Raw genomic sequence first — 18,215 nt, 5'->3', positions numbered from 1 at the left:
TCTCATGGCCCCTTTCAAAGCTGGTATCTTGCAGTTAATTGTCTTGTAACACAAATAAGTGCACATTGAAAGGAAGTTGATGCTCAAGAGAATTCCTGTGTAACGATACTACTACAAAAATTATTTTTACTACTAATAACATATCAACTTCAATAATATGGGAAATAGTAATACACACTTTACCCACATTTTTATTGAGGGCAATTTATAAATGATGCATTTGTTTGGTATCCAGTTCTAAATGTTTGGGGCTGTTGTGATTCAAGGGATTTTTTTAATATAAATATTTCTGGAGAACAGAATGTAGATCTATATAAAATGGTAATCTTGTTTAAGAAAATTAGACATCCAAAATTACATGGGGCCCGATATACTAAGCCTAAGTTGCACGCGGACTGGTTTGCCAACGGTGCTTCATATGCATCACAAAATAAAAATGTGCTTGAGGTCCCAAAACCTCCTGTCACATTGATTTTAGTGAGGTATCAGATATTGTGCGGTCCTGTTTCCAACTGGACCACCGTCTTCTCCCTCTGAGGCCACCTACCATAATTCTGAAAGGGAAGGTGTCATATGGTGACAGCTGCCACACTGCTATACAGTTTCCACAACATCCTTGGTCTTGGTTACTAATTAATGGTTTGCAATAAAGAGCAGTTGTAGCCACACAAAAGTATGAGGGGAAATACCCGGCAAGGCTCTTGCTAATAGCAATGCAGAATGGAATGCAATACACCTTTAGTGAGTCAGGACGATCTGTTCACTGCAAAATGGCTTTTGTACTTTACAGAAAGGTATTTTGCAGGGCCCAGCTCTGTGATTGTGTGAGCCACAATCTTTGTGACTGAAAGACATCTTTGTACATCTTACTCATGGCATTTCTCAAATAAGGAATGTTTTATCTAGCTCTATTCTGATTATCCCAATTTATAAAGGCAGTAGCTGGCTCTTTCATCAGTTGGTTATATGTCAGAATATTAAGGACAAAAATATTAACTGCAAACTACCATGATGAAAATATTGACTATTTGAACATTAACTAATTTAGCATATATAGGGAAGCAGATAATCTTAGCTGTGTCTGGTGGCTCATTTGCCTCTGCCATATATTTTAAAAGAGGGAGTGTAGAGGAAATGCGTCTATACAGACACAAGGGGCGGATTCAATCTCCCCAGTTATAGTTTGTAAACAAAGAGAATCCACCCATGTAAGATAGGTGAAAGACGGGAAGGAAAACAAGGGAGTGTGCCTCCTATGATGGTGGGGCGCACACAGTGTTCTTTAAATACCCCTCACACACCAAAAGGGCCCTTGGTGTCATGCTTCATCATAGGGGTCTTCGCGTCCCTCTACGGAATGTGGCGTGCTAATGACCAGCGAATACCAGGAGCACTGATAAATTTGCTATGTGTAGGGTGTGAGGGTTGTGAAAGGTGGGGTCAGAAGTGAATGCTAAGTGAATGTGTAAAAAATACCTGATGTAATTGTTGTACAATACCTCCTGAGTGACGCACTCAGGAGGTATTGTACATTAATTACACTACACCTCCATCACACCCCTTTTAACAATACCAGCACTGGGGTATATGAAAGTTGTTTAGCCCTCACTTGCCAGTTGAAGGTTAGAAGCCCAAGGAGTTTGATGTTAGAAGATTAAGCAAGAAAGCAAAGCCCCAGAGACCTGTGGATATCTGGTAGGCACACATTTACAATGTTTTCTGTGCTCACACAGTGCATAGAGATCTGCAAGCTGAAAAGTGGCGCAGACAGCAGCACAGTCAGCTTCAGTGTGCCAAGAAAAAGGCTGCAGCTGAGGTTGACTTGAGCTCTGTATAAAAATCAATTTTCAATCTGATTCACCAACACAATACCCATATAATTCATGGAAAGAAGGTGTAACTCGGGTAATAGTGCAAACTGATTTGAATTCATGACCAGATCTAAATCAATAGTATGACCTCACTCTGCACGATGGCCCAACACCAAAGGAAATCAATCTCAAACGAAGGAGAAAAGATGTGCCAGTGAAACAAAATAAAAAAAAAACACATGCTTAGACCCTTGGTTGGTTTTCTTAGCTTTGGAATTTCTAATGTAGGGTTTACCAGTACCCATCTCACAGAAGGCACCTTTGGGCTGTTTTTGCACCACAACTCCAAGACTGACAGCAATGTTAAAACAACTTTTTAGGGCTGTGCGGACAATGACATCATTGACATATTGTACCATTCACGCAATGCAATGCTGCTCATTTTCACACAGTGCTATGCTGCATGCTGTCTTTCTACACGAATGTCTCTTTTATCCATGTACAGTATGCTCTCGCCTTTGGAGATAACAAATTGACTTTATTTCTAGAGAGTGGGGGAACAATAATCCTGTGAGAAAGAGTGAATCAAGAACTCTAGATTGAATGTGCTTATGTGTCGGCAAAATTGATGGCATGAAGAGCTGCAGAGTGAGCGCTTCTACCTACCAGCATTCCTTCTTTTAGAAATTGTGGGGAAGATTTTCCAAGATTTTGCGCTGTGTTAGTGTCACAAAAGTGCTGCAAAATGGCGCAAAATCTTTTTTTCCTAATTTATTTACCAGCGCTAAACTTGTTTAGCCCTGGAAATAACGTAAAATGAATGCGAAGCTGTGCATAGTGCTGCTTCGCATTACTTTGCGCCATGGGGGCATACGAAGGGTGGTGCGTGGTCGTTCCCATGCAACCACCCAGGTTTTCTCACGCTAAACCTAATTTACTAAATACAGTAGATTGGTTTTAGCGTGAAAAAACTGTGCCCTTTTAAACTAGGCGGAAGGAGAAATGTTTTCATGTTTTCATTTCTCCTTCCTTTTCCGATTATGCATACATGCTGCACTATGCAGCACACAAACAAAGTGTGAAAAGCTTTCTCTCGTGTCTAGACATAGTATTTTGTACAGGAAGGGTACCCTTCCTGTACAAAACCTATGCCAGACTCACACAAACACACACCCTAGCACTACGGCGCTAAGGGGGTGCATGGCGCACACTTGCTCAATCAGCACCAGCACAAGGGAAAGGAAAGGAGAGAGCCATATTTTTAAAAATATGGGGCTCTCCTGCACCCTACCTGTCGAGCAATCAGCCACGGCCTGTGGAGGGAGTTTCGGAGGGGCGGAGAGACGGGGCGGGGGAGGGGCAGGGTGGGGCGTGCTAAAAACCGGAGTATGGATAATTGAAGGTAAGTAAACAATTTCATTAATAAAACGAATTTTGTAGCGTGCCCTGCATTGCAAAATGTGATGCAGAGCGCGCTACGAAATTCGTTTTATTAATGAAATTGTTTACTTACCTTCAATTATCCATACTCCAGTTTTTAGCACCCCCCGCCCCGCCTCTCCGCCTCACCGAAACTCCCTCCACGGGCCGTGGCTGCGAGCATTTCAGCGCAGCCTTGTGTGAGGCTACGCTGCGTTGCATGGGGATTTGGTAAGTATCCCCTTGTATGTCTTGCCTGATAAAAAACAGACGCAGCACAGTGATAGTATTTTTAAATAATTTAAAAAATACCCGCCTCAGACGTGTACCAGTTGCTCGTGAGAGTATAGGACATTCAAGGGACAAGTAGAAATCGCTCTTGAATTGCCAAAGCAGGCTTCAAGAGGCACACAAGCGGATTTGTTGATGCTTGAGACCTCTGGAGAACTGTTACTGTGGCTTAGATCGGCGATGCTTGTGATATTGCAAATATTCTGTAATATTTAAGCCGCTTTGAACAATTGCAGGGGGTGCGGTAAAAGCTGAAGGAGAGAAGCCTTTACAAGGTTCTTCAAGCAGCGTAAAGGGAAATCGCCGCCTCAAATCACAATAATTGTCCTTTTGGGTGTCGAGTGTAATTTTCTTGCAGATTCTTTTCAAAACATACAGCTTTAGTTTGGAGCGATTGTGCAGAAGTGATTTCATTTCCTCAGTTGAAAATTAACATAGTTCAAAAAAACATATCCTGTTATACACTATCTGTGTGAATAATTTACTGGAATACTATGAATGAAAGGATGATAATCAGCTTCCATACTGTGTTGTAGCATGAAAACGCCGACTTCTTTATAAATATATATGTATATTTTTTAAGACCATGTAATTATGGAATGCTGGTTCTTTCTTTGCAGGAGCTGGGAAGCAACAGTCCACAACAAAGGAACTGGAAGGGAATTGCCATTGCACTGCTTGTAATTCTGGTTGTATGTTCACTTATCACTATGTCAGTGATTCTTTTAACGCCAGGTAAGCTTAACAGTGAATAATTGAAACATGGTTGTGTATGCATTTGTCTATAGCATAATATTATCGAATCACGCATCTATGGGCATTGTCTTATGAAAATTAACCGCCAATTGATTGGGCTTTACAAATTGCAAAGAGGTAAATATTGCATAACAGCGTGATTTGAAGATGTAAACCATAAAGTGCAAAATGTGCATATACAACTTTAGTGCATTCTCAATACTTTGGATTTGATTTTGAGTATATTAAAAAACGCAAGTAGTGCAAGTGAAACATGCTGCCAGTATGAATGATCATATATTGGAAACATTATTGGCTCTAGAAATTGAGCATACGTTGTATTTGTTATGGTCACACTTAAGTGACAGTCAGGGCCGGACTGGGAACCACAACCGGCCCTGGCAAAGTGCTCGGCCGCTCCCTCCTCCCCACTCGGGGGGTTAGAGGTGCCGCCGAGCTCTTTGCCGGGGCCGATTTTCGGCAAAATTGGCCTTGTAACAAAAACGGCTTCCAGGGTCCCAATACCGACTCCCACCCCTGCGGTGCAGCAAGGATTTGCCCGGTGCCCGCAATTGCCAGTCCGGCCCTGGTGACAGTGTCTTAAACTTTAGAAGCAAAAATCTTATAACATTCTATAGGATTAAATATTTCAATAAGTATTAAACAAATTAAGAAAACGCGAAAAATGGGGGATATAAAGTGTCTTGTTTTTAATATTTTTTCTTTTTCTCAAATGAAGACTGGAATAGTTCTAACATATATATGTATATATATGTTACATGGTCAGTAACATCACTCATGACATCAGTCATGACATCACTGATGACACCATCCAGTGAATGTGTGTCTTTCTGAAAAATATATATGTTTTATATATGTATTTGTAAAGGACGATGGAAGAGTAAATGGTTAAATAAGTGTGTAAATGGATGTTAGTTTTTAAAAGAATTGATTGGTTAACTGCCTCATTAAGTGTATCTTATGGAATACATATATTAGCAAGTAACTTTTAAATATTGAAATGTATGTATCAGTGTTTCACTTTGTGTATAAGTGGCTGTATGGGTTGGTGACTGACTCACTGTTTGTATGTGTTTTGAAGACAGCATATGTATTTTGCCAAATATTTTTTTTGTATATTGTTTTTTTTTTTTTTTTTTACTTGGAGGGCTCCCGGTGCGCGCCCGATGAGCGCCCCGGAAAGCGTAGTTTTATGAAGCGCCCCGGGGCGCGCACCGGGGAGCGTCCCGTAAGCACCAAATTCGCGAACGAAAACATGATCGTGACATATCGCGTGGCCGCGTCCGCGTAATACGCACGGCGTAAGCACACCCGGAAGCACTCGAGCGAATACGATAGCGCAATGTAGGCGTCCGACGCGCACCGGGGCGCATAGCGTAAGCGCGTCGGGTCATGTGACCTGAAAATAACACTTTCCATTGGTTCATAACAGTTTTGGTTTCATAATGATGAAGCCCCTGGTCATGTGACCTAAAAATAACACATTTCATTGGTTCAATACATTTTTTATTTCAAAAGGATGAAAGACCCCACCTTTTTTCCTTATTCTGACTTTGTCCTTTGACTTAGGAAGACCTGTTTGTACCTCTCTGTACCTTTTTGATCTATATAATGGCTTCAGTAGCAGCAGCAGCTGGTGCATCTGACAATGCACCTGACCTAGTTTTCCTCACAACAACTGAGCTGAACCCTGTATCAGCACCTGAAATTACAGCAGCCATTCACCAAGCTCCACTATTGCCATACAAGACAGACTTCCCCATCCTGGAGGCAGAATCACCATCATCCACAAGAACACCATCAGCTGCACCATATCCATGGAAACATCATTCTCCAACATGGAACACTTGTCGGTCAAGCTCCATTTCACAGCCAACTTCAACCTAAGTGACACTCTCATTCACACCAACTTCACCTACAGCATCACAAACTTCATCACACACTTGTACTTGATGCTAGCAATTATATCTTACTCGGAGTCCTGAACCTCCACCTGAAGGCCACACCAACCCCAACTCAAGAACACTCATTGAAGTCCTTGGAAACCTGGCCCTCACCAAATTGGAAAAAGACCAACCCACATCCCCGGATACATCCTGGATCCTACATTTACCAACATCTGACAGTCCCCTTGATAAACCATGCCTGTGTCAAGTTCAGCATCCTGTCTTGGTTCAATACACATGCACAGTCAGATCACTGATATAATATCGAATTCATAAATATAGAATTACCAAAATATCGAAGAAAAATGTAGAATGCAAAAATATCAAATTCCTATCTACAAACAGGTAAGTACAAAAATATCTAATCAAAAATATAGTTAAAAAAATATAGTTAGTCAAAATATCGATTTTTTTAAATGTCTTAAAAGTAATTTAAATGTAATGAAATAATAAATATAACATTTACTATTACCACTCCAGTGAGTGCAACAGTAGGGAAAGCGTAGGATAGTGGAGGGGTAAAAATTACTATTCCCACTCCAGAGAGTGCAACAGTAGGGAAAGCGTTGAATAGCGTAGGGGTAAAAATTACTATTCCCACTCCAGAGAGTGCAACAGTAGGGAAAGCGTTGAGTAGCGTAGGGGTAAAAAATTCTATTCAATATAAAATTACTTACCTTCAATTCAATATTTTTCACCACTATATTCTATCCATTCGATATTTAGTCCATTCTATATTCTATCTTCGATATTTTGGTAATTCGATATTTTGAATTCGATATTTCGTCTTGTTACCGCACAGCCACCAGGCCAGCCTGCCAAAACTGGAACAGCATCACTGACAAGGATTAGAACACCATTCTCAACATTTGCCAACCCGAACACAGAAAGACATCCTCCCAAAATAAATCAAGAATGTCAATGATAGGCTCATCCCCTGAGCCCACTCCCTGGCCACCCTCAAACACAGCAATAAAACAAGTTCTAGACCACAGGCAGTTGGTACAAGGAGGAACTCAGATGATGAAATGCCACTGCAAACAACTGGAGAGCAAGTGGAGAATAAGCCACAAAAATAAAGAGAGGAGCATGCTCAAATCCACCTTCAGATGCTACCACCATCTTATCAAGACCCCTAAATACTCCACTCTGGTAGATCACATCAATGACAGCACCAGTAGAAGCCAAGAAATCTTTACCACTGTGAAAGATTTCACCTCATCAATGGCTGCCTCCAATTTGATCACCCACTTGCAGGACCTCTGTACTAATCTCTATACATTATTCACAACAAAACCACCACCATTTACAGAAAATCCAGCCTGCAACCACACCTAACAGACCTTATTACACCTCCTGATCTTATCCTAAGAACCAATGCTCACCACGTATCCTAGCATTGGTCCAGAAGAAACATCTGCCATCTTGAAGTCCAGCCTCTCAGGAGACCCATCAGACCCCTTCCTCCACCACACCTCTCCAAAATACCTCAACAGCCACCAAATACTTGACACCACTTAGTCTGGTTTCAGAACCAACCACAGCACGGAAACTGCCTTCATTGCTGCCATGGATAACGCCCACATGACTCTGGAAAGAGGAGAAATGTCAACACTCACCCTCCTGGACTTCTCCGCAATATTTGACACAGTCTCCCACCTCACCCTCAACCAGTGACTACACAACATCAAAATCCAAGGACAAACACTCCAATGGATTTGTTCCTTCCTGACTGGAGGGATACAGTGAGTCACCCTGGCACCGTACATCTAGACTGCCCGCTACCTCATCTGCAGAGTTCTGCAAGGATCCTACCTGAGTCTGACCCTCTTTAATGCATCCACGATTCCTCTAACCAGCATTATCTGCTCTCACAACATCTCCTATGTGGATGACATGAAACCCATTCTTTCCTTCACAGACAAATTGTGCAGTACCCAGAGCAAGTGGAATGCCTGCACAGCTGAAATTGCACAGTGGATGAAGATGAACTGTCTAAAGCTGAACACCGACAACACTGCAATTGTTATCTTTGGGAATAGCACATCAAGGTGGGACTCCACCTGGTGACCAACAAAACTAGAAATGACACCGAACTCCACCACTGTGAGAAGCTGCCCTGGTATATGATGTCCACTAATGTAATTGGGCACTTTGCACCTGTCCAGACAACCCTTATGGTGATTTAAGAGGTCTTAGATAACTTTAGAAACTCTCTCAGTGGTAGCTGTGGAGATCAGCCTTCAGACTTAGTCCGGAAGTTGTGTAAAGCAGCTTGATTTACCAGAATGCAATCTTATAGTATAGATTAAGTGAAAAAGAACCACACAAGGTATTTATAAAAATATGTATTTATTATAAAATACTCTCTAATATATTTAGATATCTCCTACATGGAGATAAACACAATGCACACACTACTTTGCATAGAAACACAGTAAATAGCATAAAATACACAGTGGGCCCTAGGGAGGAGACCACACCATATACTCAGAAAGTGGTATGAGAACACAGGCTCGGGTCAACACAGTGTTGAGAGGATGTAGAAGTGATAGAGACCCAAGGAACTACCCAAGGTGAGTAGATAGGGACCCCATGGAGAGGGTGCAGTGTGGGAACACAACTGCTTGCTCCGTGCAACTCTACATCTAAGTAGCAGTAGGATTTTTAAAGATGGACCATGAATAAACCCCATGGAAGGCAAAAGGTTGGAGAACCACCCCACCCGTGGACACCCCAGTACCCACATTACCTACATCAAGGAAGACGAGTGCATGTGTTAAGTGGTGTCAGAAACCGCCGTCAAACCCAATGGAGGATTTCAGGAAAGTGCCGCTGCTGAAAAAGGAGAAAGTGTCCGGTGGAGTCTGAAGGTGGATTCTAGATGAGAGGTACCTGCAAGCAAAGGGGACATAGTCTATGTCACTCAGGGGTGACCAGGAGATTTGGAAGATGAACGCCATTTGATGTTGGGTGTTGAAAGATGAATGATGATGACCTTAACTGTGCAGCTGTGAGGACCAGGTGATGCTTATGAAGACCAGGAGCCATGCATGAGCTGTCCTACAAAGGATGTCGAGTGCTGAGGGGTCAGTGTCCAGCAGGAGCACCACCAAGCCATGGAAATTGCAACCAACGCAGAAATTGAAGGAGGAGCAACGTCAGGACCAGCAAGGTCCAGGGGACTCCCCACAAGCAGAGACGTCAGAGCAGGCCCTGAGCAATCAGAGGAGTCAAAAAGAAACAAAGGTGATCCTCAAATTGACTCATAGACCGGAAACACTGGAGTCGTGAGAGGACCTCAAGCAGCTCACCAAAATATGCAGAACACAATGTGGTGTGGCTACAGATTCTGGTAACTGGATGTGCTTGAGGATGGGGCTACTTGGAGCCTGATGATCTTCTTGGAAGGAAGCCAACAAGCCTTTGCAACTGGAAGTTGACGTGGTGTTGAGGGGTTCGGTTGTTGGAACCCCCACAAGGGATACTGAACACAAACTTGGTGAGAGGACCTGTGGAAAACCACTACCTGTGTAGCAGAACCTTACGGAGTCCAGAGGAGCTCAGGATCAGCAGTGGGTCGACTTAGTTGAGGTATCTGCGAATGCAGGGGAGTGACTGAGGAACTGCAAGGAAGATTCCTGCAGGTGTCTTTGATGCCCACAGGCCTTGGAAGGTTCCTGTATGGTGCACAGGCAGAGAAGATTCAGCAGACTGGAAGGGAGATGAAGTCAAGCCAAAACGAAGTCCAGTGAAGTCCAGAGTACCCAGACGGTAGAAGAAGAAGCAGTGTCTGATCTGAATCGTATCAAATGATGAATATAGGGACCCACACAGCGGTAAGCCCTTAAGTACCGTTAGGAAATAGTTGGGACGATTCAGGGGACCCTCTACTCCCATGGTTTTTGTCCAGTTTCACTTCAGAGTGGAAGCCAATGGCTCCCAGGACAGGGTTGAACTGGACTATGCAGAGGGCACCAAATGTGCCCCTAATGCAGACTTAGTGGCACTGGCAAGTGCACCTATGCGGTCCACATACACTACATCATGTCTGGGAGGTGGTCAAACATCCCTGTGACAGAATGCCTATTGTTCTGCCTTCCCCTGCTCGAGCTTGGCTCAGCAGCATGGGGGCAGAAATGTGTCTCTGGTCGGCTGCAACCATTTTGTGCTGTCCGGGTCTAGAAGGTTGGCATCAGAAATACTGACAGCCTAACAGAGGACTCTTCAAGTGCTTTGAATCATACCTCCCACACCGTTTACAGTGTGGCGGTATGATTCCAAAATGTTTGATATGAAACATGGTAGGACTTGTTGCAGCTTTTTCGAGATGGTCATGCCCCTCTATATGGTATATGGCTGCTTCACTGGCAACCCGGGAGAATGGACTCTGTAAACTGTAGGGGTGCCCTGCTCATACAGTGACACCCTCTCACTTAGAACCAAGCACACTGCCTTCAGGACTGCAAAGGCCTACTAAAGGGGTGGCTTATAGGTTTTAAGTGCAGTGACCCTAAACATAGGAAACCTCTATCTTTAGTAATTGGTGCTAGGACCAGCTTGCACAGGTTGCAATGGGTGGCAAAATATATGCTTCAGCCCACGGGGGACCTCTGGGGTACCTATGCCCTGGGTACCATAGCATCATATACTAAATGTAAATGAAAATAGATGCTTGTATAGCGCACTACTCACCCGCAAGGGTCTCAAGGCGCTTGTACGAATACTGCTGTGGAACCCATCCTGGCTTTCCCTTTGAGGCGTCCACTCCTGGGCACACCCAAGGTGGAGGCCAGGCATCCTTAGCGTTGTGGGGGCCGTTGTATAGATTAAGCAAGCTATTGCCCAGAGTTGCAGAGTGGGACTCCATGATTAGAATAGGCACCGAGGCGAGAATTATCAGGACCATGGAATTTTGAGCCCAAGACCCACCGAGACGGGGAATTGAACCCTGGTCCCGGGCCAGACCTCTGCATCAGGATCTGCCGCTCTAACCATTGAGCCACACTTCTCCACACTACTAGGGACTTATAAGGGTTCCCCAGTATCCAATCTGGGATGGACCTAAGTACTGATCATAACAATGTAAGGTAGAAAGCAGATAGATACTGATTAGCAGGATTCCTGTCAGACTAGTAAGTAACAGCTTAGCCCCAGGCAAAAAGTAGGGGGTAACCATAAAAGCAGATCCTACTTCCCTACAACCACCCACACCAAGAACATCTGGATTGACAGCAAACTAGACATGACATGCTAAGTCAATGCTTAACCCGCCTCATTGTTCAATAGCCTGAAGATGCAAAGGGAGATTTTAAAAATGTCGCCCAATCAGCACCTGGACAACCGTCATGCATGCCCCATTCACAAGCAAGCTGGACTATGGGAACACCCTCAATGCTGAGATAAACAAAACACTCAACAGAAGGTTGCAGGCCATTCAGAACTCAGCAGCCAGAATCACTCTCTACCTCCCTTGCCAGACTCACATCACACTACACCTGAAGTAGCTACACTGAATCCCCATTCACAAACAAGCACAATTCTAATTCCTCACCCACACTTTCAGAGCACAACATAAAACTAGCCCAGTATACTGAAACAATCGCATCTTCTTTCACAAATCTTCCAGACACCTTCGCTCATCTGGACTTCTACATGCACAAATGCCACCCATATGGAAAATCAGATCTGGTGGTTGAGCCTTCTTCTACATAGCTCCTAAAGAATGGAACACCTCTTCCTCACTTCTTTAATTCTACAAAAATCGGAAGACCTGGCTTTTCCAGTAGTCCTACTAGGCCCTTGGTGTGCCTAGACTCACACCTGCTCAGCACCAGGGTACTTTCTTTGGTGTTAGTGTGCTGTGCAAATCTGCATAACATACCCAAAACAATACAAATTAGCAAATACTAAACACACCTTGGTGAAGCAAACAGTGCCCCCTCCCTGAGGATTGCTGCTAAGAAAAAGTGAACAGTATTGAAATCTGAGTAGTGATTACTTATGTAATTATAAAACATTGTAATACAGTAGGTTGAATGTAAAAATGAGTGTGAAAATTGTTTGTATTAAAATTTCAGTACATTAATTTTAAATATTTCTATAGATCACATTCAATAAGTATTAATGCATAATAAACAAATATTTTTTTGCGTGGGAAATACATTTTTTTATTTAACATTTGAAAAATAACGTTAGTTTAATTTAATACATTCCTATTAAAGATTTATTTCAAATTAACTTAATGGTGCTGTAGCATTTTTTAATAATGTTCTAAATTTGATAAATATATGAAATGAATATACATTAATATTTAATAGGAAAATATTTGTAATATTTTTTTTCTGAGCTAAAATTACCATTTAAAAAAAATTCCATCTACTTTACCATGCAAGTCAAATCAAAACAGCTTTATTCGATTTCATGTCATAAAATCATAAAAACACAGCAATAAAAACTATTTCTTTAAAGAGTATACGTTTCCAATTACAGTAGCAAAGTGCAAGATGATGTAAAGTGCAACCATGTATCTACAGAAAAGGAAAATAAAGGCACCAGTTTTTTAACAGGATCTTCACATAGCGTTTCGAAACCTTATAACGTCCTTTAAGCAAAGAGAGGTGGACTTGATGTTGTATTAATTTTCCAACATATGTAATCTTAAAAAAGCTATTCTACAGTGCAAAGTGTAAGATGATGTAAAGTGAAGAAGTTCACATTAAAAAGACAACCATATATTTACACAAAAGGAATATAAGGTCACCAGGTCTTTAACAGTAGCTTCACTTAGTGTTTCGAAACCTTATAACGTCCTTTAAGAAAAGAGAAATGGCCATGATGGTATATTCATTTTCTGACATTTGTAATCTTAAAAAAGCTGTCCTACATTGTTTTAGGTTCCAAGTTCTAAGAATCAGCAATGAAAACTTTTTCCTCTGTACAACGTAATATTTACAAAACAAAGTGCAGGGCATTGTGGTCATTCTAGAGATGTCAGCACATGGGCAGATAAGATAATGTTTTGTCCAGTCATTGATATCAGGAAAAGTAACTATCCTAAAAAAATACATGCTACGAAAACGGGCTAAGAGTATACATTGAAAACTGCACTGCACCAACAACAAATAGGGTTGTAGCCCCAAACAGGTGGACATCAAGTGATTTGCCATGACAGATATATTTTTGCTCTCGATGAGCCAACGTTTGTTCTCAAAATAATTTAAGAAGTGTAACTTAAGGGATTTTCTAGATACAGATTGCAAACTGCTTGGATTGTGGAAGTAATACGGGTGGCCTATGTCACCTGTCATGCTTTTAATGTAACCCATCCATGGCAAATTTGCCACCCCATTCAGCTTAAGCCAGTCCATAATTACATCCTTATTAAGGCCCGTCTCTAACGACACCCATACTTTGTGCCAAAGGAGCAGGGGAATGTTCTTTATGGTATCCGCGGTATGTGTTAAACCAAGTTCCCTATGGCAACAATAAGTGGCAGTCGAAGAAAGTACTGCCAACAAATAGAGGACAAAGGTGTTTTCCATACATTCAAAACCCCATATGCCAGCCCCGTATGTCCCTGTCAAGATGCATTTCAATTTAGAGATTGCCAACAACTCCGGGACGGGTCTTCCACCTAATTTTTTTGAGACGTTGATTACAGCTCCTATGGCTCTCGAGAAGGTCAAGTTTCTACTATTCACAGCCGCTTTCCACGAACCCTACCTGTCAAAGGTTATCCCTAGGTAGGAAAATGTATCCATACAGGCAATTTTTATCTTATCAATAAAGATATCAAATGTCTGCATTTTGTCCCGCAGCTCATTGTAAAAGTCTTGGCGATGTACACCTTTAAACCCCACTCAGTTATATATGCAACAAAATTTGAAACAGACCTTTGCAGACCCATCTGCGTCTGGGACATTAAAACAGCATTGTCCGCATAAAATAAAATGGGAACAGTGGTATCCTTAATGGATGGAAATTCATGTTGTTGCTCGTTCAAGTACTGCCCTAGACTATTTATATTGAGCGAGAAAAGCAAAGGACCAAGAATGCATCCCAGCCTCACCCCTCTTTTTATGGGGAACCTGGGCGAACATTTTCCCTGTGTCCCATACCGAACTCTCCCGCCTGCCCCCCTATATATTCCTTTATGAACAATATCAAAGATGGATCCAACTCTAAATCTCTAAGGGCATCCCGCAACATAGCGTGTTTGACGCAATCAAAAGCGGAGCTTAAGTCCATAAAAGTGAGGAAAAGGTTTGCCCTTCTTAGATTTCGTATATTTATCAATAATCACAGATAGATTAAGTCCCGCTTCAATGGTACCTAGGCCAGCTCAAAAACCATATTGAAAAAAAAATAAAATACCTGTCTCCTCTGTCCATGTCTCAAGCCTATTTAAAATGACCATTCCTGCAATTTTCATAAAGTTATCTAGTAAGGATATTGGTCGATAACAACTGGGTTCATTTCTATTCCCTTTCTTGAAAATGGGTATCACAATGGCATCAGCCCATGTAGGGATTAGCCCATAACGGATGCAACTCATGAGTACATTAGTTAAAAGAGGGGCCCATAGGCCTATTTTTGATTTATAGACATCCACCGGAATATCATCAGGGCCCTGGTGCCTTCCTAGAGGCACTATCATTTATTGCCCTGGTGACTTCCTCCAGGGTAATATTATTCTCTAAACGGAGTGGTCCATGATCAATCCTCTCAACTATTCTAGGGACAGGTGTCTCTATTGTGTTATCATCTAAAACCTCTGTGTAAAGCCCTGCAAAAAAGTTTTGCCATATTTCACCACTGATAGCCATGTCTATGATATCTGTTTTTCTATTGTTAAAAAAAGGTGCATTAACCGCTCTCCAAAAGCCAGTGGTGTCTTTATTTATACAAGCCTCATGTAGAGCATCTCACGCTTCCCTTTTTAATATTATCCTACATTTTCTTTGTGCCAGGCGATACAAAGATCTTGCTGAATTATTTTTTCCCTACATCTTGGTTCGTCGTGTAGTGCCTTTTTTAAGAATGTATGGGCCTTCGTGCATTCATTGTCGAACTAGCCCCTGTGGGGATCACTGGCCATTGTGTTTTGTCTCTAGTTAACAACTTCCTAGCTTCGGCTGAAATCTTAAGGAAGGCAGAAAGTATTTCATGATCCTCCCTATTCTGTGAGAGGCTTGTCATTATTTCCTCTAAACTATTATTAATCAGGCTTCCAAGAAATGTCTCAGGGTCCACTTTTACCCACTTTTACCCAGTTTAACGTGTATCCGTTAATACTGGCCAAACAGATGTTGGTATCATATCGTATGTTCTTATCACGTTTTTTCTCATGCCCTCTTAATGAGAAAACTAGGCACATGGGGAAATGATCACTCAGTATGGAATCAAGTGTCTTACAGGAGAGTACATTACATGAATATCTATTAGAGGTTAGGACAAAATCAAAGGTGGATTTACAACCTCTTCCATTAAAAGACGGTTGAAAAGGGGTGGGAGGTGAACTTAACTAATTCGCATAGCCAAGGTCAAATTGAAAAACTATCTTGTTGAACAATTCTCCTAGAGGTGTATGTGCGAAGAGAGAGGGTGTGTCTTCCTTCTCATTCCCCAGGCTACAAATACCATGTTCGCTGGATAGGCACAAGGAGCAGTCACCCACCCAGGTAATAGACAGGTCTCCCAACAATTTTCCTTTGGAATTTTTTTAGGGATGTGATAAGACGTCCTTTAGCTAAATCTTGGAAATATTATTATATAGGTTTATCAGAACTACATCCTTTTGCCCTCCTAGGTTAAAGGTCAGGATCTGATAGAATTCACTACCCTCTGTAATTTTCACATGAGAGACCTCTGCAGAATTGGAAACATAGGTACAAAGGCCTCCTTTGTTGCGACCATGTTTACGGGTGCATGCTGGAATGTAAAATGTTTGGTACCTAATTATATGCCTTTCCTCTAATGCCCATGCTCATGCTGCATCAGGGTCTGCTGCTCTAACCATTGAGCCACACTTCTCCATGTAAGAAGACTTTGATGGGTGGGTCATAGACCAAAGGATATAAGGGGGGACATTAATATCATTAATTTTAGGGACCGAAGAGTAATCAGACATATTGGTGACTGGTACACTGAGAGAGGTGGAGAAGAAATCTCGACATGCGATTTAAGCTATTTCTAAACGCAATCGTTGTTGGCATATCCTCCAAGATCCTGCTCCCTTTATGTGTCCAGCCCAGAATGTTCCGGTTTCAACATACCCACCTTCAATCACTTCTCTACGCTCTCTGGGCTGGAAGGAGTTGATTGACTCCCCAACCAGGTTCTCAGGGACAGTCATGAATTTAAACAACCGGTAATTCTAGAAATTCCAACTGTTGGTCTTGAAGACAGTCAGTCTAAATCAATGTTTTCTGGTATATCACCAGTGGAATTAAATTGTACAAAAAAGGTGATAGCTAACTCTGCAGTAGGCAGCAAAAACACCAGGTCCTTAGTAAGCGTCCCATCCAATCTTCCTTTTGGAAAGGATGTGGTACTCGGAACAATCGATGATCTACTGGTGGAACAGGCCACAATGCTACCGGATAATAGCCTTGTCAAAGAAGGTCCTCTTATAGCGTTTCTTTTCTGGAACATAGCTGGACTCTGTCCCAAGGTAGAAAATGGCATTGGGTTGAATTTTATCTGGAATTATAGTATAATTTGTCTTCAGGAGACTTGGTCTACCACTGAAATCCATCTGGCAGGTTATAAAACCTATTCCTCCCCCGCATTACCTGTAGCATCTGGTAGAGCAAAAGGTGGTTTAAGTACATTCATCTCAAATTCAATAGGGGGGTGGAAATAACCCCTGTAGAATTGGTAGAGAATTTTCAGATACTTAGTCTTCGTTTCAACAGAGAGGATACCGTCCTCTTGGTAAATTTTTATAACAGCTTGCCAGATGGAGAACTGTTGAAAGTTTTATGTAGGTTGCGCCTCAAATTATCTCCCTTGACAAGGGGGTCTGTTGAAGGAGCTACCATCATTTGGGGGGGGGGGTGATTTCAATCAACACCCATGCCAGCACAGTAACCGGAATTTGTGCGGGATAACACACGAAAACGAAGAACCTATAGTCCATTTTTCCCACTCAAGTATTGGAAACTGCCTAAATGATATTATTTTTGACTTGGATCTCTGATCGCTAATGAATAGAATGCCTCTAGTCAGTTGCTGGATCCAACATTTCTTGGGAGGGGAAGGCAGACCACCATAGATTTTATTCTGATATCAAACACCGTGGGTAATCGTGCCACTAGTTTCGCAACACTGATTAATGTACTAAGCGATCACTGTGCTCTTAGTTTACCATTTCGACCACTCTATCAGCACAGTACGTAAAGAATAGCCAGTGCATTGAGACAAAACACCCTACACTTGGACAGATCAAATGGATTCTCCATAAAATGGGAGAAAGTCGATCCTCCAGAAATCACAAGGAGAGTCATAAATACAGCCTATCTTCCAATTCTTAAATGTCTAGATCTGTCCACATTAGACGAGGAAGTATTAAGCAATTTCAGGGTGGTCCTAAAAGCAATAAATGAGGCACTTTTTGTAAAATTAAAAAATACCCAATCGAACAAAGCAGGATGGTTCACTCATAGATGCACAGCAGCACATTCCAAACTAAAAATAGCCCTGCAAAAATCTAGTAGGGTGGCCCAAGAAATAGCAACTCTTAGGAGGGAGTATAACATAGCAATAAAGGATAGGAAATCCGAATTAAAACAGGCTTTATGGGACCAATTACATAAAAGTTGCATCCATAAAAATAGTTCAGTCTTTTGGGCCGTGATAAAATCCCCATTCCTATTCGATCATAAAGATTCGCCAGCCATTGATGTGGCTATTGACGAATCGGTCTGGGTGGCGCACTTTTCAAGGATCTTTGAGAAAGGTCCGGTTAACATGGGTGGGCAAGAAGACA

At 42.0% G+C, this 18,215-nt stretch overlaps 1 protein-coding gene across 2 annotated transcripts in view; it reads left to right on the top strand.

Moving 5' to 3' along the window:
- Positions 1–18,215, top strand: part of DPP10 (dipeptidyl peptidase like 10) — a 1,575,897-nt gene that overhangs the window by 310,367 nt on the left and 1,247,315 nt on the right. For both annotated transcript variants that reach the window (XM_086957361.1, XM_086957360.1), the window contains exon 2: positions 4,142–4,256. In XM_086957361.1, the coding sequence (XP_086813487.1) occupies positions 4,142–4,256 (115 nt within the window). The remainder of the gene's footprint in view (positions 1–4,141; positions 4,257–18,215) is intronic.

Source organism: Lissotriton vulgaris, chromosome 2_1 (assembly GCF_964263255.1).
Source record: "Lissotriton vulgaris chromosome 2_1, aLisVul1.2, whole genome shotgun sequence".
Taxonomy (NCBI): Eukaryota; Metazoa; Chordata; class Amphibia; order Caudata; family Salamandridae; genus Lissotriton; species Lissotriton vulgaris.
Note: the sequence above shows the minus strand (reverse complement) of the source record. Positions and strands in the feature narration are given on the sequence as shown.